The following is a 22,613-nucleotide window of genomic DNA, read 5'->3' on the forward strand; positions in this document are numbered from 1 at the left end:
TCAATTGCTACTTTAGTGGGTTTTGCTTGGCCCAAATTACTAGAGTATTCATGTGTATAGTTAACAGAGGTCTAGACAGTGCATAGACAAGCCCTAGCCTGGATACAGCTCATTGAAGATCATACTATTTTCTAATTTCTGTGGCCACACCAACCTTGGAATCCCAGAGCAAATGAAGTGTTTCCTAAGCAGCCCCTTAAATGTCTCTGATTAACAGAAGTCCAAACTAATTTCAGTCCTTAGTCACTAGCTGTATCCCTATTCAGCTTCTAAATTTTCCATAAAAATGATTTCTAACAGGAAATCATTTTTCTGTATGTCTTTTTCTCCTAAGAAAGTTTCATTACTTTTAAATTCTAACATTCCTTGTATCTTCGCAAGGAACCAATTACACGATTCTCTGAACATAAATTCCTTAAAATATCATTTCCGTTGGCTGGTGGGAAGCAGCAGCATAGCACAGGGAGATCGGTTTGGTGCTTTGCGATGACCTAGAGGGGTGGGACAGAGAGGATGGGAGGGAGGCTCAAGAGGGAGGGGATATGGGGACATGTGTATGCATATGGCTGATTTGCTTTGTTGTGCAACAGAAACTAACAGTATTGTGAAGCAATTATACTCCAATAAAGATTTTTTAAAAAACCGGATCATTTCCAAAGATAAAGCAAAACTCAATTTTAAAAATGAAACTTTCCAATTTATAAATGCATACCACTAAAGTCAGTAAAATTCAAGTTATTAGTTTTCTATATACTTCATCAGCAGAGCTTAACTAAAATAACTGAAAATTGTTCTGCATATTCCAAAGATCTTTTCCTTTTTTTCTCCTCATGCATAAGCCCAAAATAATCTTTTGTATAAGCATCATGACAACTGTTGAAATTTTCTGGATAAAAATGAACAAAACTTAATTTGTACAAGATCTTAACACATACAATTATTTTAGATTCATCAAATAAGGACTTTTTAAAAAAAGAACCAGGTTTTACAGTCATCCCTCTTAAGTGTTTAACAACCTTTTCCCCATAATTGCACACAGGAAAATAAAATTTGTTACTGCATGCTGGAAAGTATTAAAATTCCTGGGTGAAGTGACCCTTGATATAAACAACTGGCCCAGGGATGCAGGTAGCTAGCTCTGCAGCCTGAGAACTTCTTCTCCTTTACTATTTAATAATTGCTCCAAGAAAGGATTTTTTAAAAATATTTCTTTTAACATGTTCACTTACATTTATACAATGCTGAAAACGTATGTTGACATTTTTACTCTTACCGTTTACTTGTCAAGGGAAGGCATAATGAATATTCAAAGTCAAGCCTAAAGCTGTAGTCACAACGTTAAATTATGAACTCAAAAAAGGCCGTTTGCAATTTAAGTGCTCTCTTGTACAAAGTATCAAAAAGTTAAATACAAGTACTAGTCTTAAGCAGTCACACAAGTCTAAGCCACATTTATTTGCACATGTATAGTAATGGGCAACAGATACTCCAAATTTATACAAATTTATAAAACAACAAAGTTAATAATCATTTGGTACCACTTGCGTGTTATCTTGCTTACAGATTCAAGTGTAGATGAACTTCCTTCATTTTGTAAACTTTCATACAATACTTACTAAAACAAAAATTCTTGAAAACACATTGGCATGTTTCAGTTACGGCCAACACAAAAGTTAAGACAAGACCACAAACTCAAAATCCAAGCTTAGAATATACTTTTCTACCTCTCTTCCCTAGAAAGTGACTTTTTTTCTTTAATAGATGTATATGCTATATCACACAAGTAACCAAGGAGACAAAAAATGATGCTCCCATAATCGTAAAGAAAACTCCAACCAAATCATACTGTTTTAAGTTATCTACCAAATATATGGTTTAAGTATGAGAAATGGGGAAATGCTTAGATTAAAATAACAAGGGAGATTAGAAAGAAATGGTAAGTGATTTTAAGGAGAACAAACTATGTTCCCAACAAATCTGCAAAGATCTGACTTTGACAACTCAAAATAATTGTCTAAGGCAAATAAATGTGAGGAAACCTTCAAAAACATTCTAATCACGTTCAATATCTAGTGATAAAAGCTGAAAATGATATCAAGAGAATACTTATTATACAAGCGTCAACAAGGACATCCCAAAACTAATGAAAGAAATGCACATTTATTTCTACAAAAGCAATGTATAATACAGAAGGGAACAGACTTAAAGATTTACCTATTAAAATATACAGATTCTTACTGAAGAGTATAGGATATTTAAAAAAGATGACAAGGGATGTTAATTTTTTTATTATTATTGTTTTTACATATTTTGGAACCTCACATAATTTTGATAAATAACTCTTACAAAATTATGCAAAAGTACAAGAATGTCTGGTAAACAAACAGTCTGTATTTTCCAAAAAAATTTTTACAACATGCAATTCTTAAGGCAGCATTCTCCTTACAAGGAAAGGTAATCCTTTTACTCATCAAGAAATCTTCTGCTGCAAAGAATAGGCTAAGAAAGCCTGGCTTCTTCCATTAACGCCTTTTGTCTTTCCTGTCTGATTTTCGGTCTCTTTCACTTCTTGAAGATCTTTTGCCTGATCGACTACTCTCTGATATAGACCTCTTTCTGTCAGACCGGGAATTCTTATCCTTTGATCCTTTTGTATCTCTACTACTACCTCCTTTTGAAGATTTGTGACTTCTTTCTAGTCCTGAAGCATCCCTTCGTTTCCGATCCACGCTCCTTCTGTGCTTTCTATCTCTGTTATGTCCCCGTCCCCTACTCCGACTTCTACTCTCACTACTACTAGTAGTGCTGCTGCTACTGTCTCTACTGCTGCTGCCACTTGTACTGGAGCTGCTACTGGAACTACTTCGACTACTGCTACTGCCACTGCTGGAACTGCTTCCACTGCTGCTACTGGTTGAACTGCTACTAGAACTACTACTGCTACTGCTTCGACTTCTACTCTTGCTGGTTTTATTTCTAGCTCGACCTCTACTTCTGCTCCTCGTTTTGGTTTTGCTCTTGCTCTCTGAATGTACTGTCAAGACTGGTTCTACTATCACCTCAGTGAGTTTTACGGATTCTACAGGAAACTCCTTCCTCTCAGGTGGTAAATGCCCTTGCTCCTGAATAACCTGAGGTGGTGGCTGTGAAACAGCTAATGGCAAAGTCTCAGGCTGAGAGAGAGGCTGGGGCTGGAGTACTGGTTGGGGTTGGGGTTGGGAGTGGGAGTGGGAGTGGGAATGGGAATGGGAATGGGAGTGGGAGTGGGAGTGGGGCTGGGGCTGGGGCTGGAGCTGGGTCTGGGTCTGGGTCTGGGTCTGGGGCTGAGGCTGAGGCAGGGATTGAGGCTGAGCCACAGGCTCAGGCTGGGGCTCAGATTCTTTTTCTTCCTTTTCCTCAGGCTCATTTTCCATTTCTAGAGCACTAGCATTCTCTTTTGCAGGAGAAAGAGATTTACATTCTTTATCTGGCTCAACTTCAAATTCCATCTCTGGCTCCAATTCCTTGCTAGTTTCATTTTCTGAAGGTTCTATGCTTTCAACTTGGTTGATTTCCATTACCTCCTGCTCAGCAATTACATTTTTGACACTCTCGACCATCTCCAGCACATCCATAACTTCTTCAGGCTGACTATCCTGCTGCTTCTCACTTTCCCTTACCTCAGTTTCCTCCTCCAGCTTAACTTCCATTTCCTGCTTCTGTTCCTCCTCCTCCTGTTCTTTCTCTGCATCACTATGAACGACACCTATTTCCTTTTCCTCTTCCTCGCCTGCTTCCTCTATTTCTACATCATTGTGCTGATTACCTGTCTCCTCCAACTCTTCCTCTCGCTGAGCCACCTTACCCTCTTCTTGTTCCGACTTCTGTTCTTCATTACGCACCACTTGATGCTCTTTTTCCTTCATTGATTGTCTTCTAGGCCTAGCCTCCATTTTATTTATTTGTTCTGCAAATTCGATGCGTCTACCTTCAAATAAAGCTAAAGGATAAAAATTTACACGTGTAAAATATACTATGATTTAGAAAATTCAAAATCACAATTTGACACCTGGTCACAAATTGTCATCGAGCTTATCTAAATGTCTTTTTTGTAAAGAGATGACAAAAGACTGATTACAGCATGTAATTACAAATTGATATAAGATGACAAAAGCAAAGATCCACTGGAAACCTATACACTAAGAAATTAGCAAAACCACACCACGTTATCTAACTGACGGAAAAACAGGATAATCTTTTGCTATTTTACTTCATACTAAATGAAGAAAATAAAGCTTCTTTCAAACAATCAGTTTTATGGTATAATATCATGCATTAATTTTTTTGATCCCAAGGAGACACAAATCATCTAATCACCATCTTAGTAGTGTCTACCTTCCATGTGTGCTTCCTCTATGGACTACATCAATGTTGACTTTTTCTTGATTCATCAGCATTTGTATCTGGCGACTAAGAGTATCAAGCAAAAGAGAAAGCTCACTCAAATGCTTAAGAAATAAACATGCATTAAGCACCATCACCTAATATACAAGTTTCCAGTTAATATCTATCATGAAACAAATGCTCCTGTACTCCAAACACATCAGCATCTTAGAATATCTTTCTAAAAAGTTAACTATTGAATCACAGATGTCACAGGAAACAAACATGTATGTATTTGTGTGTTACCTTACCCATTAAGGAAATTTCAAGGGACCTCTTCATTTATACTTACCATTCATTTTTCTCTGTGACTCTTCTATTAGTTTTTGGGTAGCTGGACACATTCTTCCAGGAATATAGAACAAATGGGGCTTTGTTTTAGTTCTTATATATTTAATTATCTTGGCATTATGCTCATTCCATTCTTCTTGCTAAAGAAAAGGTAAAAAGGTCAGCACTTTTGTCAACATGAAGGATTACCAATCTTAGAATTTCAAAATATACTCACCAGCTGCGCAAGCTCAACCTTCTGTTCCAAAAGCCGCAGTTCTGTCTGTTTAGCACGCCTCTCTTCAAACAGTTCTCTCCTCTCATTTTCAACCTGCTTTCTTTCTTCTTCTGCCTGCACTTCAAGTTTCTGTTCAATTTCCTGGCGTCTCTTTTGCTAAAGATAAACAATAATCTTTAAAAGCTTATTATACATCCTGATTATGTGAAATATCACAATTTTACTGTTGTCTGCAAACATGTTTCACATCTGCAATTCAGGACACCAGCTAATTCAAACTTGGCATTTGAGGTGGACTGCAATTTCCCTTCCAGGAAATGGGGACTGAAGTCTTTTCATGTATAAATCTAAAGTTTAAAGCCATTAGCTATAATATCAGTAAGTGTTTTATTCCAACATAATTTATAAAAGAACCTTACCTAAAAGTTAACCTGAAAAAGAAGAGTACTGTCTTTATAGGTTATCTTCAGCTATTCTTTCCAAAGCAAAGAATTTGAGACAAGTGATGTCCTAGTGAACAAAGTAACTAACAAACTAGTCAACTGTTTTTAAAAATCTACAAAATAAAAAAATCTACATTCTTCAAACGTTGATGCTTTAAGTTTTTATATTTTCTAATAAAGTTAACATATGAAAGATGAAATAAAATAACTGAATTGTTATCTTTCACTATAGTTCTCCCGAGAAGCAACAAGTTTGTGTTCAACTCCAAGGACACAATTTTGTAGCTTTAGTAAAATAAAAACTTCCAGGAAAATGACACAGTTAAATAAACTCTGGAGGGCAGGGAATATAATTTATGCTGTTGCTTCTGGAGTGCCTCTGAGTGTGTAAGTCTTAGAAATTATAATTATTTAATAAATTACGATGATTAGTAAGTTCAACACTCTGTTTGAAAGAAAGCACTCTAAGGCCTAAAGAAATTAAGAGACATGTCCAAGACCACAAAATGAGATTGTTATAGAGCTGAAACCAGAATCCAGGTTCTCCTGAATCAGACTAGGCTCTTTGAACCACAAAGCAAAGTTCACTAAGTTATTTTAACAGCACCTCAAAAAGAACCAGTCAACAGTATAACAACTTGAGAAAGTTTTAAACGTTTTTGCTTGGCTTCATTTTAGGCTAGCAATTAAATCTTTTCCTTCTCTCTTTTTTTTCCTTAGGAAATATTAGTAACGCGCTTTATGAAGCTTACAGTTAAATCTTGAGAACTTTTCAGTGTTTAAGAAATATGTCATCAACTACTTTGATAGCTTAAATAAAGGAAGCAAAGGAAAAATTGCATAAATACCCTTTCGGTAGCAACAGTGGATTCTTGTTTAAATTTCTGAAGGGTGCCCATCAACAAGCCAAATATTCGTCGGTTCCTAAAGAACAGAAAAAAAATCCAATTTCAAAAGGTTCCACTTCATTTAAGCCTGCCATTTCCTAAAAGAAGCATAGCATAGACACTTGAACAATTCCTTAAATTTTCTTAAAATTGCATTATTTGACAAGAGTTGTTTTCCTCCAGAAAGATACTTAAGATACCTTTGCTTTCCCTTTTCATCCATATTTTGATCCTGGATAAGGTCTCTCCGTGTGCGCTCTTTGGAGGTAGCTACAACTGAAGACTGCAAAGCTGGCTACAGGAGAAAAGAAATTTCAGTTATTTAACTAGCATACAGTGGCACTCCTTTAAATGTACTAAGGTGAAAATACTATATTCACCCTCTATGAAGTTCTTTTAATCTCAATTACCTTCTTAACATCATCGTCCTCAGGGTCGCTTTCTTGGCGTGATTCTCTCCGAGTCCGACGCTCCCCGCCCAGCCTGACAAAGGAAAATGAATTTAAAAGGACCAATTCAAACTCTGATCTCCTATACGTCTCAAGCTGGTTAAGTTTTTGTAGTACAAGTCAGAAAAGTAACCCAAATTATTTTCTCAATATTATTCTTCTCATGACCTTTACTTTGGTAAAGTTTCTGTTATTGTTAGTGAAGAATTGAGTTTTGAGGGATACCGGCTGTCTCAGTTCAAATACCAAGGAAACAGACTCAGGGTAAGTGCTATACTACTCAATTCTAATACAACTTAATTCAACAATATTTATTAAATTTTTATATTTGTATGCTACCTCAGAAAATGGAACATACAACTATGCCTTCAGAAACTTGTCCTCTAACATACCTACTGACTGCCCCTTCAAGGTCTCTCTGTTTGGCTGGGGGTCCTCCTCCAATATCTGAGAATCCACGCCTGCAAAAAAAAAGGCCAACATAAAGTAAAGCACTTGGAATTTGAGAAAAATGGTATTTCCATTTAAGGAAGATAATTTAGTTGCAATAAAAAAAAAACTTCCAGTTAAAGTAACCTTAAATTGGCATTTACTTCAAGATGCTTTTGTAGCATTTCTTTTAAAACTATGAGAATAAGTTAAGTGTGCACATAACTGGTATAGTTACTATATTCTTCAATGTCTAGTTTTGAATGCAAATGAAATTCCAGGATAACTGCAGAAAACTACAGCTGATCACAGCTTCAAACAAACCAAACATTTCTAACATTGGCTCGACCACGAAATTTGTTTAAATCATTTCATTAATTTAGTGTAGTAAGTACCAATGAATCAAAATCCTAAGGAAATCTTACCTCAGCAATAAACTACCACGTCCTCTACCTCCACCAGGACCAGAAAGGGCCAGCAATCTGGCTTGGATGGGCCTACAAGATATTTACAAATCAGTACAAAAATCGTTTCTAATAGCACCAAATATTTTAACGGGTGCGGTTCATCATCAAAAGAAATTAACCAGAAAAGTTCGAAGATGATGGTTTCAAAACCCACGTGTTTGAAACAGGACACTAAGCACTTTGTTAACTTCCTGATTTTTCCACGACCAGTATCACAGAAATTATATTTACCTCGATGCCACTACACATTAACAAGCTTGAATCAGGTCCGGATTTCGCCAACCCAAAGGAAGTTGCACGTGGGCAAGAGCCAGGGGGCGAGGCGGCCGGACCGCGTCCCGGGAGCGTCTCCGGGCCAGCCCCGAATCGGGTGGCCCCGGAAGGAGGAAGGCTTTGTGCTGCAGTTCCGGGCCTGCAGGGCCGAGGGCGGGAATCGGCAGTCTCGGCCTTCCCGCTGGACGGGAAGCCATCCTGGCGCACCCAGGCCCCGCTCTCCTTCCTCACGCACCTGGGCTCCAGGACTTACGGTGGGAGCCTTGGAAATTCCCACCTCACCGAGGACGGGGTTCCACGGCTGCCCCGGGAACAGGCCTCGATGTTCGAGTCCTCTCAGGACTGTCCGCCCTCACCGCCCCAACTCACCCCGGCTTCGTGGCTGCCTCTCGGAGCCGGCATTTCCCATCCGCCCCTCACCTCACGTCATTCGGATCCCGCCCGGTGAGCTTGCGAATATTCTCATCCACATTCTTTAAGCTCTCTTTGGCCTTTTCTAGCTGCTCCTGCAAAGTTCTCACTGCGACCGCCATCTTCTCCCTGCAGCAGGCTCCGAGACTGCTCTCCAGGCCACGCCTGCTTGTGTCGCGCCGCGAGACGCGAGAAGACTGACTGCTGGACTCAGCCAATGGAGATAGGAGTTGTATTTCGGCCTCAACCACTCAGCAACCGGAAGGGGGAGAAGCTGCCAGCCTTTGTGACTCTGGGCCAATGAAAAGTCCGCCAGACGGTCGCTTCCCTCCCCGATTAGCTGCGGGTGGCTGGGCTCGGCTTCTAGCGCAGAGTCGGGGCGGATTTGAGAGTCTCTGGGCTCCCGAAGACGTGAGTTTGCGGGCCGGCTCTTCTGGCGGGGAGAGTGGAGTTTTCCAGCCCTTTTAACCTGTATATGACGGCCTCTTATCGTTTTACCATCTGTTCCCCTCAGAGTAGGGTGCAGGCGAGTCTTTTTTTCCCTTTTTCCCGGGTAAATGATTTGATTAGGACAGGGTGCGGCCGTTCTGTTGGTGCGCATGCCCAGAGAGGCAGTGGGAGGGGCGCAGGCTTCTCTTGACTAGGTTAAGCTCAAATGAGCAGAGGGAAGCGAAAAGTGAAGGAAGAGGAAAAGTCATTCATCATAATAGCTAACAATTGCTTTGTGTTGTACTCTGTGAAACATTTCACGTGCCTTATCCCCCACAAACCAAAAGCGTGAATAAACTGCCTGTTAATACTGATAAGGAAATACCGTAACTGTCCCCAGGTCACGCCGGCCCAGAATCATCATACGATTGATCAGACTATGTGCAAGGCTTTACTACAATTAAAAAAGAGACAGAGACAGAAGAGACGTGCATTAGCCTCTACACCGGTCTAGAGCTGGTTGGTTTAAAATAGGGTCTGGGGGAGCAGCGCTACTGTTAGCTGTGTGTGTGTCGTCCACCTTCTGGTTCTGCTCTACCCGCACTGCCAAAGTGAGAACCGGCTTTGTTCCAGAAATGTATTTGTAAATTGTAGATCACTAAGCATTTTCCCACAGAAACTATTATCAATAATCCTTGTGTTCTCATCCTCCATCTGCAGCCAGTCATCCTTGCACCAAGCATTAGCAGGCCAACTGTATTTAATCTGAGTTACCATTTTAATTCATCCGGCAATACTTAAAAGCCCTTACTGTGTTAAGCTAGACTCTGGAAAAAAGCCTAGAACAAGATAACTGTGGTTCCTGCTGCCATGTAGTCTGTAGGCTCCTCAGGGAGCAAAGATCATTCATGTACTTATTCATTCAACAAATATTTATGGAACGCCTGCTTTTTGCCAGGCACTATTCTAGGCCCTTGGATAGTCAGTGTACAGTAAAGATATCTGCCCACAAGGAGCTTGGAGGCAGGAAGAGTGAGGAGACATATGATAAGCGTAAGTAAATTACATAGCATGGTAGAAATGGGTTAAGTGCTATAGAAAAAAGAAAAAGTAAAACTGGATAAGAAGGATGAGTGTTGATAAATAATTACATGACTCTGGGACTTCCCTGGTGGTCCAGTGGTTAAGACTCCGTGCTTCCACTGCAGGGGGCTCTGGTTCGACCCCTGGTCTGGGAACTAAAATCCTGCATGCAGTGTGGTGTGGGAAAAAAAAAAAATTACATGATTCTGATTGTGAGCATACTTTGTCTCATTGATCCTTATTACAATCCTGTGTAGTAAGCAGTACATGAAACCTGAGAATGTGGTAATGGTACCACGAAGTATAACAATGTTTCCATGGGAGATGCTTCTAGAGTTAGCCAAAAACGTAGGATCTATTCTTACTTCCGTAGACTCTATTACTAAGATCCTGGGAAATTTAACATAGTCTAATTTATGGGGGAAAATCAGTAGGATGCCATGTTCAACATTTAGTAATGCTCAATAAATATTAGTTTCCCCTTTAGTCTCCAGAATATGCAAAGAACACCATGTTACTGTGGTTTGAGAAATTGACCTTGGTAAGTGGCCAGTCTTTTGCTTAATTTTTGACCTTGATGGTGGTGATGAGGGAGAATGCAGTTGGGACATAAAGGACCTGATTTCACATATGGGAAATTTTAGTGCTGGAAAAAAAGATTAAGATTGCAAAATACTCTTCAAAATTAGTGTTTCTTTTCAAAGAGTTAGGTGAAACTTACATGCTTGATTTTATGAGGTGATGGAAAAAACGGATCCAAACATTAGAAGGGGATATGAAAGGGTATGAAGAGTTGAGAGGTTATTGTTAACAATTTGAGAAGACTCGACATATTACTTCGGGGGAAACAATGAATTAATTGGGGGAAAAAATCTGCTTTGTAAATTACTAAGAAAAGATCTAATCATAGGCTAAGCATCACGTTTAAGACAAAGTTTGCCAAATTTAAGACGTGCATATGATCTAACATATGTATTCGCATGTCTGTAGGGGTTAAGTCCCACATCCACCATAGATTCTTAGATGAACTCCGTCCCAAAGTGACGTCGCATTTCTGATGTCTTTAATTTGTATTTTCTGATTCAAATTACCTTGTGCTTTGCTTACTCCATCCTTCTTGTCCCTTGTACCCTACTCCCAGTAAACCTCCTGGTGGTCAAAACGGCTCTAAATCTTTTTGTACACCCAGGCTTAATCCAAAATGGATTGGGATAATCTCTCAATATACCTAAAGTATATAGCCCGAAAAATGACGATTTATTCACTTAAAACAATTTTATTTATTTATTTATTTAGGCTGCACCAGTTCTTAGTTTCTGCATGCGGGATCTTTAGTTCCGGCATCCAGACTTAGCTGCCGCATGCATGCGGGGATCTAGTTCCCCGACTAGGGATGGTACCCCGGACCCCTCCATTGGGAGCGCGGAGTCTTACCCACTGGACTACTCGGGTAGTCCCAATATTCGCTTTTTTTTTTTACAACTTTTCATATTAAGCAACATATGGCAGAAGTGGAAGCTTTTGATGAAGCTAATAGAAATTCTTGTCGGTTCTAACATAGCTAATCAACACAGAGATGGCAGCGGGAGGTCCCGTCTTATTTTACCACCTCCCGCGCCGGCCGCCTTCCATGTTGTAGGGGGAAGAAACCTTCCTCCTCTCTGGGCGTCAGCGGTTCACCCCGCGGAAGGAACTCTATGACCATAGAGCTGGCGGAATGCCGGGGTAGAGGAGACCGGAAGTTGTTTTTTCGCCTCCCCCGCCCAAGGGCCGGATGGGGTCTCCGGGAGCTGGGTTTGGTTCCCGCTGCTGTCAGACCGTTTGGTTTTGCCCAAGGACTTAGTGGTCCTAGGGTGGTCTCGCCGCGGCCCCCGGCTCAGTCCGGTATCAGCCTTCGGGAAGCTGAGTGAATTCCTCGGTCTCTTAGCAACGAGGGACGGGCTGCGGACTGAGCGAGCGGCGGCGGCTCAGCCCAAGCTGCCCAGGCGCTAGCCGGAGCTCCGAGCCCGGCCCAAACGGGAGCCTAAACCCGGAGCTTGGAAGAATAAGCAGGAAATGGCGGACGAGGCGTTGTTTTTGCTTCTGCATAACGAGATGGTGTCTGGAGTGTACAAGTCCGCGGAGCAGGGGGAGGTGGTGAGTGCTGCCACACGCCCTTGAGGTCCTTTTGCGGTGACACTCCTTGTTTCCACTCAGTTTTCTTTTACCCCCGTCCCATCACCACTCATCGCCTCCCGAAGTGTAGGCAGATTGGTCCACCTTAAGGTATCTTAAGCCTTAGAACCTATCAGCTGTCTTCAGTCTTTCATCCTTGGCTCTTTCGTATCTTTTACTATTTGATACCTTTTTGTCCAGTCCCATATCTGTGTGTGGCACGCCACAGATTTTTTGTTTTGTCCCTTCCATGTGTTGTCCCTACCATGATTTGCGTCAGAGTTAACTGCTGATTTTGGCACCCCTACTTAATTCGGCTGTCACTTCCAGCACTTCCCAGTCGTCCACTGGACAGACCTCTCCCAGCCTGAGAATCCTGTCCCTCCCTCCCCATCCCTAACCCTCAGTAACACTCCAGGCAACTCAAAGAAAGAGGGCTAATGAGATAATTTAAAAGAATATTTAGTGTCCATTATATGTCAGAGCTAGTTGCTAGGGATATGGTAATGAGCGGAACAATGGCCCCATCCTCCTGGAGGTTACTTCTAACGTGTGGTAGTCTTCATTCGCTAATTGATTCATTCAGAAAATATATTAAGCGTGTATGTGTATTGTGGGCCTGACATTGTTAGATGAATAAGATAAAGTCCCTGCCTAACAGTCGTTGGGGAATAAGGGTTCAATGAATAATTAACGTATTGGGTGGTAATTAGATATGGAATCATGGAGTTGTAGGATTTTATAAATGAAATATTACAAAGCCATGCTCAAGTCAGAAGCTCTAGTTTCTATAATGCTATTTGATAAAGAGGGGTGGAAAGTGAGGGCAGGAAAAGCATCCTAGGCAAAGGTAAAGTCATAGAGGTATGAAAAAGTGCAGTGCATTTAAATATGCTTGAGTATTTCACTGTGACTAGATTGAATAGGTGGAGAGTGAGAAGTTTTGAAAGCTGAAGCTAGAAAGAGGTCTGTATGATTAACAGACATGGACCTTCTCAGTGGAGGATTTTTAAGGAGGAGAATTACATGCTCCATTTGCATTTCAGAAAGATAAACCATTATTTGGGCTGGAGAGGGAAGGTCCTTGTAGTGAGAAGACCCATTATTGGAGGAGTCCAGGCAGGAGATAATGAAGATCTGGATAACGAGAAGAGGAGAGAAGGTTTGAGAGATAGGAGGTAGAATCTCTAGAACTTGATTAGGTATAGGAATGAGAGTTGAAAAATTATCCCCAGGTTTTTAGCTTGAGCCACTGGGTTGGATGGAGAGGGAAGAAAGAGGTGATGATAATGAATTATTTTGAACAGGTTGAATTTATGGCACCTGTAGGACATCGAGGAAGAGGTACTGTCAGTTTGTAAACTATAAGAAGGATACTGGCTGTTTTGGGTACTATAACAAGAATGCCACAGACTGAGTGGCTTATAAACAACAGAAATTTATTTCTCACAGTTGTGAAGGCTGAGAAGTCCAAGATCAAGGCACCAGCAGATTCAGTGTCTGGTGAAAGCCTCCTCCTGGTTCATTTATGGATGTGTTTTGGCTGTGTGCTCACATGGTGGAAGGGACTAGCTAGCTCTCTGGGGTCTCTTTTATAATAAGGGCACTAATGCTATCCTTAAGGGCTCCATCCTCATGACAGAATCACCTCCCAAGGGCCCTACCTCCTAATACTATCTGGGAGTTAGGATTTCAGCACACTAATTTTAGGGAGATATTAGTAGGAAGACATCAGGAACAGTATTGGAAATGAAGCAAATTCTATTCCTTTTTTTTTTTCTGGCTGTGCCTTGCTGCATGTGAGATTTAAATTCCCCAACCAGGGATTGAACCACTGGACCACCAGGGAACTCCCCCAAATTCTATTCTCATTCAGATCCATCTGTAATAGAGATTTTTTCCAAGTTACAAACTTTTGACTTTATCATCATCCACAAGCAATAGTTAATGTTTTGCATCTGTGCTAAGTGCTGAGTAGCAGACATTTGCTGTTTGTGCAAAGTCAGCTTTCCTTATACCCTTTTCCCAAAAGAATAATTAGCAACACACCTTTTGTTTTGTTTTTTTTTTCTTTGCGGTACGCGGGCCCCTCCACTGTTGTGGCCTCTCCCGTTGCGGAGCGCAGGCTCCGGACACCTAGGCTCAGCAGCCATGGCTCACGGGCCTAGCAGCTCCGTGGCACGTGGGATCTTCCCGGACTGGGGCACGGACCCATGTCCCCTGCATCGGCAGGCGGACTCTCAACCACTGCGCCACCAGGGAAGCCCCAACACACCTTTTTTAATCACAAAACCTCTGCTCCCCACCCCACCATGTGTGCAATCAATTCTCTTCATTCTACTCTTTCTACTTTCTTTTCCTGTTCCAACTCTTGCCCAGGAAAACCTTTTTTAAAAATCCCTCTCTTTTTTCCCCCAATGGATTAGCTAAAATAAAACAGCTGTTCTAATCATGACTGATAATTCTGAGACATGTGCTAGTCCTATAAGAGAAAGGAAATCCATAAGTGTTGAATCATTTAAACTAAAAACAACTTTCTTTTCCTATTGCAATTTGTATATGGTGGGGAAAAAATTTTAAGTCCATATAAGCAAAAGGGATTTTTAAAAAGTTATATGGTAGTCCACAGGGCAAGATGGGAATAAAGACAGACCTACTAGAGAATGGACCTGAGTTTACCGGGAGGGGGAAGGGTAAGCTGGGACAAAGTGAGAGAGTGGCATGGACATATATACACTACCAAATCAGATAGCTAGTGGGAAGCAGCCACATAGCACAGGGAGATCAGCTCGGTGCTTTGTGACCACCTAGAGGGGTGGGATAGGGAGGGTGGGAGGGAGGGAGACGCAAGAGGGAAGAGATATGGGGATACAAGTATAACTGATTGACTTTGTTATAAAGCAGAAACTAACACACCATTGTAAAGGAATTATACTCCAATAAAGATGTTAAAAAAAACAAAACAAACAAAAGTTATGTGGTAGTCTTGATGAGTAGAATCCATATTGGAGTCTAGGTGTATGAGGGTTTGTTAGTGTCTCTACTTCGAGTGTGCTTCAAATTTTTCATAGTAAAAAAATGTAAAAAAGATATAATCCTATCATCCAGAAATGGTTTTTATATATCTTTTTAAACATAAAGTCATAAGTGTAAGTGAAATAAAGGAAAAAACCCAATGTTCTCACCTTCCCAATCAATGATTTTCAAACTGTGCTTGAAGAGGAATTAAGTCTAAAAACTGAATAATTGGACATTTACCAATTTATGGAGAATAGTGTTTTTTTTAAGGTTAATGGATAAAATATTCTTAGGTTTTTCTTTAAAATTTGGTACTTTACCTAGTGAGCACTCACAGATGCCAAAGTGAATGAACAAGTGCAGCATCAGAAGGTTTTTCCTGGGGCTTAATTCAAAAGCTCATGTGATCAATAGCTAAGATTTGAGAATGTCTGCATATAAGCATATTTCCTGCTTATCAGTATGTTCCTGGGCTCCTGTTTCACAAAGAGCATCATGACTTACAGGTACTCATTCTACCTAAGCAAGTTTGGGAATGGGTGTGGAAATTAACAGAATGGTGCTGAGTGGTCCAGTAGAGAAACAACATGATTTGGTTTTTACAAAGTCTGTACCAGAAATACAGAAGATAATCAAAGGAAGAAAAAAAAACTAGAGATGAGATCACTTGGAAGGCTCTAACTGAAGACCAGGAGAGAAATGAATGCTAAGAGCTACTTAAGCAGTCAGGAGAGAGAAGATGGATTTTGAAAAGCATGTAGATAATAGGCTCCACAGGACTGCAGTGTGTGTGGAGGGCTGGGAGCAAGGAGGTGAAGAAAATGGAAGTTTTCTGGTTGTGGTAACTAGATAGATGGTGGTGCCATTGATGAAGTTAAAGAATTTTGGAGGCAGAGCAAGCTGAGAATGTTAAGATAATATCATTTGAATACACCTAATTTGAGGGGCCTGTGGGACCTCTGGATGGCTGTGTCCACTAAAGTCTACTAGAAATACAGGTTTAATAGTCAGCCCCATTAGTAGCATACATGGTTCCTTAGAATAGAGTTCAGCAAATAATGAGGCCTATGGTGGTAGCGGGAGGCAAAGGCTTCAGAATACATAAAAATTCTTGCCCTTTTGGAGCTGTATTCTAGGAGAGGGTGGGGATGAAGGGACATGAGCAATACAAAATTAGTAAAATGTACATTAGGTTAAATGGTGAAAGAAGTTCCTTGGAGACAAGCAGGGAAATGAGATAGAGCATCAGAATCACTTTAGGAGGGGTTCTTAAAACACAGCTCGCTGACGCACACCTACAGTTTCTGATTCACTAAATTGGGGGTGGGATTACAGAATTTGCAGTTTTGACAAGTTCCCATGTGATGTTGATGTTGCTAGTCTTGGGACACAATTTGAGAATTACAAGGATAGAAAGTTTCTGAAGTGGAATGATACTGTATTTTAAAAGGTTGAAATGAGCCTCATTGAGATGGTGACATGTGAGTGAAGACTTAAAGTGAGTGAGTTGGTCATGTGAATATCTGGAGGAAGAGCTGCCTATGAGATTGGAGCCTGCCTGGCATGATTAAGAACAGCAAGGAGATCAGTGGAGCTGGATGGAGTGAATGAAGAAGAGTAGAAGGTTGAGGCCAGAGAGGCACAGGAGTCTGGATTGTATAGGGCTTTGTAGTTCATCCAGAGAATTTTGAGTCTTCGACTTAGGGGTGGTATTTAAAGCCTTAAGAGTGGATGAGATTGTCAAAGGAAGAGTGAAGCAATTGCATGATTCCAGGCATAGGAAGGTGGGGTCATCAACTAAGACATACTGAGAAATGGAAAGCTTGGATGACTGTGAGACATTTTGAAGCAAGGGACGATAGAACTTAGTGAAGGCACAAGGGAATAACTGACAGAAAAGTCAAAAGCGATACCATGACCTCAGTTTTATAACTGAGGAGAGGAGTTGAAAATGGAAAAAGCCAGGGAAGGTGAGAAGAGTAATTGGGAAGGGGCTTTGGCATTTCTGAAAAGTAGTAACAGTTCCCTGTTTATCTTATTGCCTTATGAAAATGATTAGTACTAAGAAAATTCAAGTATGACTTGTAATTCACTTTTTCTTACAATGTTTCAGTGAAAAAAGTATAAATATTTACATTCTAGCATTCTAAATTTATTCAAAACTGTTTTTAAATAGGAAAATGGACGCTGTATAACTAAGCTGGAAAACATGGGGTTTCGAGTGGGACAAGGATTGATAGAAAGGTGAGCAGTATGGATTTGAAAATTTTCTTCCAGGTAGGTTATGAACAAAGATGATCCATTTCAAAAGACTGAATAAAACTTGAGACAATTTAATTTTAATTCCCAAACTTTATTTATTCTCTGTTCTTTAATTCACAGATTGAAATTTCTTTTTAGGTCTGATGCTATTTTAACTCAGTTATCCAACTTTCATGTTTTAATATCTGAAGAAAATATGTATCTTCTATGTTTTAGACTTTTTTCCTGAAAACTTTGGTATGCTGAAACAACCATCTAAAAGCTTACTGCATTTCCTACTTAAGATCTAATATGTTCTTTAACCTAAATGGAATTTTGTTTAAATGCATACCTTAGAGTCTCTGTTTATGCATGTAATAATCTTTCAATTTATAGATCAATTTTTTTTAGTATTCCTTTCTTACTATCTGAAATAGTTGAACTCTGATTATATTTTATATAACAATACCATGATTATGCTCAGTTTTTGTTTCTTAATGTGCTAATTGTACCTAAAATTGCTGCGTAGTGTTAGACTAATACACCTTTAGACTAATTTTAGCCCCCAAATTATATAACAGAATGTGAATCCATTGAGATGGGATCTACTTTGCTTGGTGCTTATCACTTTATGACTGTCAGTAAATGTTCAGTGCTGTTGTGGCATTTGAAAATTAGTTAATAATCTGCCCCTCCTGCTTTCTTTGGAGGAAAAGTACTGTGTTACTTCTAGTTGATCTTTTTAGGTTTACAAAAGATACTGCAAGGTTCAAGGATGAGTTAGATATCATGAAGTTCATCTGTAAAGATTTTTGGACTACAGTATTCAAGAAACAAATTGACAATCTAAGGACAAATCATCAGGTATTTAGATAAGGCCTATTTTTTAAGTCCTTTAACTTAATATAAATGTATTTTAGTGATTTACTTACTATGTAAAACTTAATTTCTCGTCAACTTTGGAATGTTTCTCTTACATGTTATTAATACATCATTACTTTTTTTCTCTAATAGGGTATAGTGAATAAAGACCAAGAGACAATTATCAGTAGTTATAGCTGTCCCTTTCCCTCAATTAAATATTAAGTTTTAAAAAGTAGCAGATGTCAGAATGATAAAGGTTTTATTATTTCATTATTATTACTTATAATATGCAGAACCAGAAATATATCACATTTTTCTGAAGGCTAATTTAGAGAGCATATTTAACTCTTAAATAACTCTTACCTGTTTAGTTGCTGTCATATTTCTTATTCTTAAAATATTTTGTTAAAATAAAAATAGGTTGCATGGAAAATCATGCATAAAATAGATTTTATAAAACTCAAGGAAATATTTGGAGTATATTTGGCATTTTAATAAGGTATAAAAATGAAAATAATGTATCTTGTAGCTACCAATAGAATTCATTTTTTCAGATAACAGTATCAGCCTTAGCTTATAAGTACCTGAAATGCTAATAGGAAGAAGTGACTATGATTTTTGGCTTTCTAGGTATGAGTTAATAACATATAGCTGCTAATTTCACCCAGACATGTATTTCTGATTCTTTCGCACTAGACTGTGTTCTTTAAGGATAGGAACTGTCTTAGGTATCTTTGTATCTTCAGTATCTTAAAGCATTCAATAAATATTAGTGTTATAAAATGCTGAACTCTTCAGCTTGAACATTACAAAACTTCTTCATATAAAGAAAATTTGACCAACAGAAAGGAGAGTTTTAATAACTTTAAAAAGTTCTTAAATTGTTTTGAAGGGAAGAGTACAGATTACATTGACTTTGGATGTTTTTCTATTTTTGGAACAGGGCATCTACGTACTTCAGGACAACAAATTTCGCCTGCTTACTCAAATGTCTGCAGGAAAACAGTATTTAGAACATGCATCAAAGGTATTTAATGGAATAGAAGTTCGGGGTTTTTTTATTATGAAAAAAGTAGAACCATAGGGAAAAGTACAATGCCAATCACAACAGACTTTTGAATTCAAAATATGTTTTTAAATTGTTCCTTTTGTTTAAACACTTTTCAATGAAATAGGAGGTGTTCATCATATTGAAACAACTTACATTAACCTGTAGCTAAGTAGGCTTATGATGACCAATTAAAGAAACACTATAGTTTAAATGCCATTAAAAATGTAGATTAATGGTAGATTCTCGAATACAGTATGGATACATCAGAAAAGATACTCAAGCTTAAAAAAACTGGTATTAGCTATGCAGAATTATTCAACTCAGAGTTCATATTTACAATCTCCATCAGTAAATTTTAAAAATGTTTTAAATATAATTAACATTTGTTTCTAAGAATACATGTTTTGTGTTAAGTATATCTGTGTTTCTGGGTTTCATGTATTTTTTTTCAGTCTCAGGTAGGAATCAATAAATAGACCAGATGTATTAAAGAAAAGCTGACAAGTTTTAATGTAAGGGTTCCTTTGAAGTGGTTAAAATATCTTGGGCAAGTATAGCTCCAGTGGCGCAATCGGTTACTCTGCGGTACTTATAAAATACCTTGGTCAGTATGTATAAGCTGCTGTTTATCTGTAAAATCTGTCCATATCTAAATTATCTAACACAAAGGCAGTTTGGTGTAGTGGAAAGAGTATGGACTTGGGACCAAATAAATCTAGATTTTAAGCTAACTCCACAACTTATAGGTTTGTGACATTGGGTAAGTTACATAACCCCTCTGGACCTTCCTTAGTATCCTTATTAATAAAATTGATTATAATAATACCTATATTATAAAGAATCTCTAGGTTCTCTCCCAGCTTACAATTTCATGACTCCATATCTGATTACTTATCAGTACCCATTTATTTATATTAATTATAAAATAATAATATTCTATATTATTCATAGATACATAGTAGTGTTGTTGAATATCATGCAAAATGTAGATAATAAAAAATTTCTTGGATTATTTGATTTTTGGTTCTCATTTTTGTCCTGGCTGTCTCTGCTGTGGCATAGTCCCATTTCCCTTCCTTGTTTCCATATGACAGGGTTTCTCAACATTGGCGCTTTGATATTTTAAACTAGGTAAGTCTTTGTTTTGGCAGGCTATAAGTCTTGAACAAGTCAGGATTCTTGGTTGTAGAAAGCAGAAACCAATTTTGATTGAATGGAATAATAATTAGTTAGCTTACAGAACTGATGGGAAGGCTCAGAAAACAGGCAAGAACCATGGGAGCAGGAATTCCCTCGTGGTCTAGTGGTTAGGATTTGGGGCTTTCACTGCTATGGCCCAGGTTCAATCCCTGGTTGGGAACTGTGATCCCTTAAGCCGAGCAACATGGTGTAGCCAAAATTAAAAAGAACCATGGGAGGTTAAAGCAGCCAGAAAGCCCAAATCACTCCACAAGGAGGGTCAATTTAGAACCCTTCAGGCAGCACTGAAGGTAGACACAAATCACCTCTGCTGCCTCTGGAACTAATTCTAACCGGTTTCCAGCTTGGTTTTGTCACAATCATGATTTTCAATGATTTGAAAAATTCTTCCACAGCCCTTTCTTAAACAGCAATGACTTATTAATATCAAGGTTTAACTATCATTTATCAATAGCTTTACTATCTTAGTAAATCCTTAATATATTTTACACTTTTTTTTTTTTTAGTACTTAGCATTTACATGTGGCTTAATCAGAGGTGGCTTATCAAACTTGGGGATAAAAAGTATTGTAACAGCTGAAGTATCTTCAATGCCTGCCTGTAAGTTGAATTCACATTTCTTACAAATGTTTTTAGCAATTATTTTTCAGGTCTGGTGTTTTTTTGTTTGTTTCTTGTTTTTGTTACTTAGAGAACATTTAAAATGCTAAAACCATTTCATTTTACTTTTATCAAATTTTAACATTTAATGTAGTAACATGTAGCATACTTATATTCATAGTCAATGATTTTTTAATTCATAATAGTGATTTAAGAAAATGTGCTAAGGAAATCCAAATTTATAAGACAACTTACGGAATGATTCTTAACTCTTAAAGGACAATTTTCTGCAGTATTCTTTTAAGATAGCAAATTTCCCTATAGTGTTGAAAATTGTTTTTAAACAGTTTTCTAGAAAATATCTATTATATAAAGCTAAATAAAGCCAACTAGTCTTTTATTGCTAAACTCCTTTCCAAAGATCTTTCCACCAGAGCTACCAACCAAGAATAAAATTGGCTTTGAGCATCACTGTATTTCCTTTCTATTCACAATAATTAGCAATGAAATACCTAAAATGTAGGAATCACAAAGAAACAAAAGTAGTCATTCACAAACCAGATAATCATCTGATAAAAACGAAATTGACTTTATCAAATATTGTGAAGTGTGTGAAACGTTGTTTGATATAGCAAGTTTCTTGATTGAAACTACTTACTAAATGAAGCAGGAAACTGATGTTCAGGCCTGTTTTCCTTGTACCTAAAATCAAAGAATGATTTTTCATGTTTTTTTTAGGTAAATTTCAAGTGATGATACAGAAGCTATAGAAACTACTGAAATGCAAGGCTTCAATAGTGTAAAGAGATAAATTATTCCTGTATAAATTATTTCAAGTAGCAATGATTTAATTACATTGTTGGACATTTGTATTGATATAAGCTATTTGCTAACTTATATAATGAAAGATGCACTCTTAAGCAGGAGTAAGGGTGTATTTTATCAATTTAATAGCACAGACCTTAAAACAGGTAAAGACACATTCTACTGTAACATACACTTTACTGAAACTATTCAGAATGAAAACCTAATTTCAAATAAGTAAACACCAATGCAGGACCCTTATTTAAACATTCTTATTTGCTTAGTGATATGTATTTAACCAGAGATGAAGAAACAAAACTCAGGGTTTGGTAAATTAGCATAAAGAAAGTATGTACCAATCAGAATCTTTTCGGTAAGAATGAACAAATTTTGGTTTTGTTTTATGAATTTGTTTTAGTTATTTAAAAAAAGCAAAGAGTACATTAAAATTTAAACTTAATTATTATTTTATTGCTTATAATTTATTTCTATTAAGAATCTTTATGCTTGTATAAGGATTTCATTATATACATTGTGTGTGTGTTGTGTATGATATATATATCATATTTAACTGCCTAAATTGCTTAAAAACTTTATTTCACTTTAATAGAATTCAGTTCTTGAGAGCTCCATTAACGTAATGAAGTGAAATATAGATCTAGATAAAGTGAGATATAGATGTGAATTCAGTGACTCCAGGGCCAAAGAATATTAGGTATTTGAGGAAGGAATTTTTATACTTCTTGTTATCAGTCTTGACTTTCAGTTTCTCTCTCCATGTGTGGAAGTGCTGGTGAAGATTCTAACATCTTTAACTTTTTTCCCCCTTATTTAGTCTTCCCCAAGGGCATAGGGGTGGATGATTGGATTAGTCACACCA

At 38.3% G+C, this 22,613-nt stretch overlaps 2 protein-coding genes across 2 annotated transcripts; one reads left to right on the plus strand and one right to left on the minus strand.

The window, feature by feature from the left end:
* Positions 1–815: 815 nt before the first annotated feature.
* On the minus strand, positions 816–9,130 carry PNN (pinin, desmosome associated protein). Its single transcript, XM_082648217.1, has 9 exons — positions 8,299–9,130; positions 7,564–7,635; positions 7,102–7,170; positions 6,671–6,743; positions 6,461–6,555; positions 6,222–6,297; positions 4,931–5,086; positions 4,715–4,853; positions 816–3,979 (listed from the first exon to the last, which is right to left on the minus strand). The coding sequence occupies exons 1-9, from the start codon at positions 8,409–8,411 to the stop codon at positions 2,523–2,525; spliced, it is 2,250 nt and encodes a 749-aa protein (XP_082504343.1). The 5' UTR covers positions 8,412–9,130; the 3' UTR covers positions 816–2,522.
* Positions 8,588–22,607, plus strand: TRAPPC6B (trafficking protein particle complex subunit 6B). Its single transcript, XM_082648218.1, has 6 exons — positions 8,588–8,700; positions 17,150–17,217; positions 17,961–18,078; positions 19,022–19,105; positions 20,836–20,929; positions 21,668–22,607. Exons 1-6 carry the CDS (start codon positions 8,590–8,592, stop codon positions 21,697–21,699), a joined length of 507 nt encoding a protein of 168 aa, XP_082504344.1. The 5' UTR covers positions 8,588–8,589; the 3' UTR covers positions 21,700–22,607.
* The last annotated feature ends 6 nt before the right edge of the window (positions 22,608–22,613 follow it).

The sequence above is a fragment of the Grampus griseus genome (assembly GCF_964374135.1).
Source record: "Grampus griseus genome assembly, chromosome: 2".
NCBI classification, from domain to species: domain Eukaryota; kingdom Metazoa; phylum Chordata; class Mammalia; order Artiodactyla; family Delphinidae; genus Grampus; species Grampus griseus.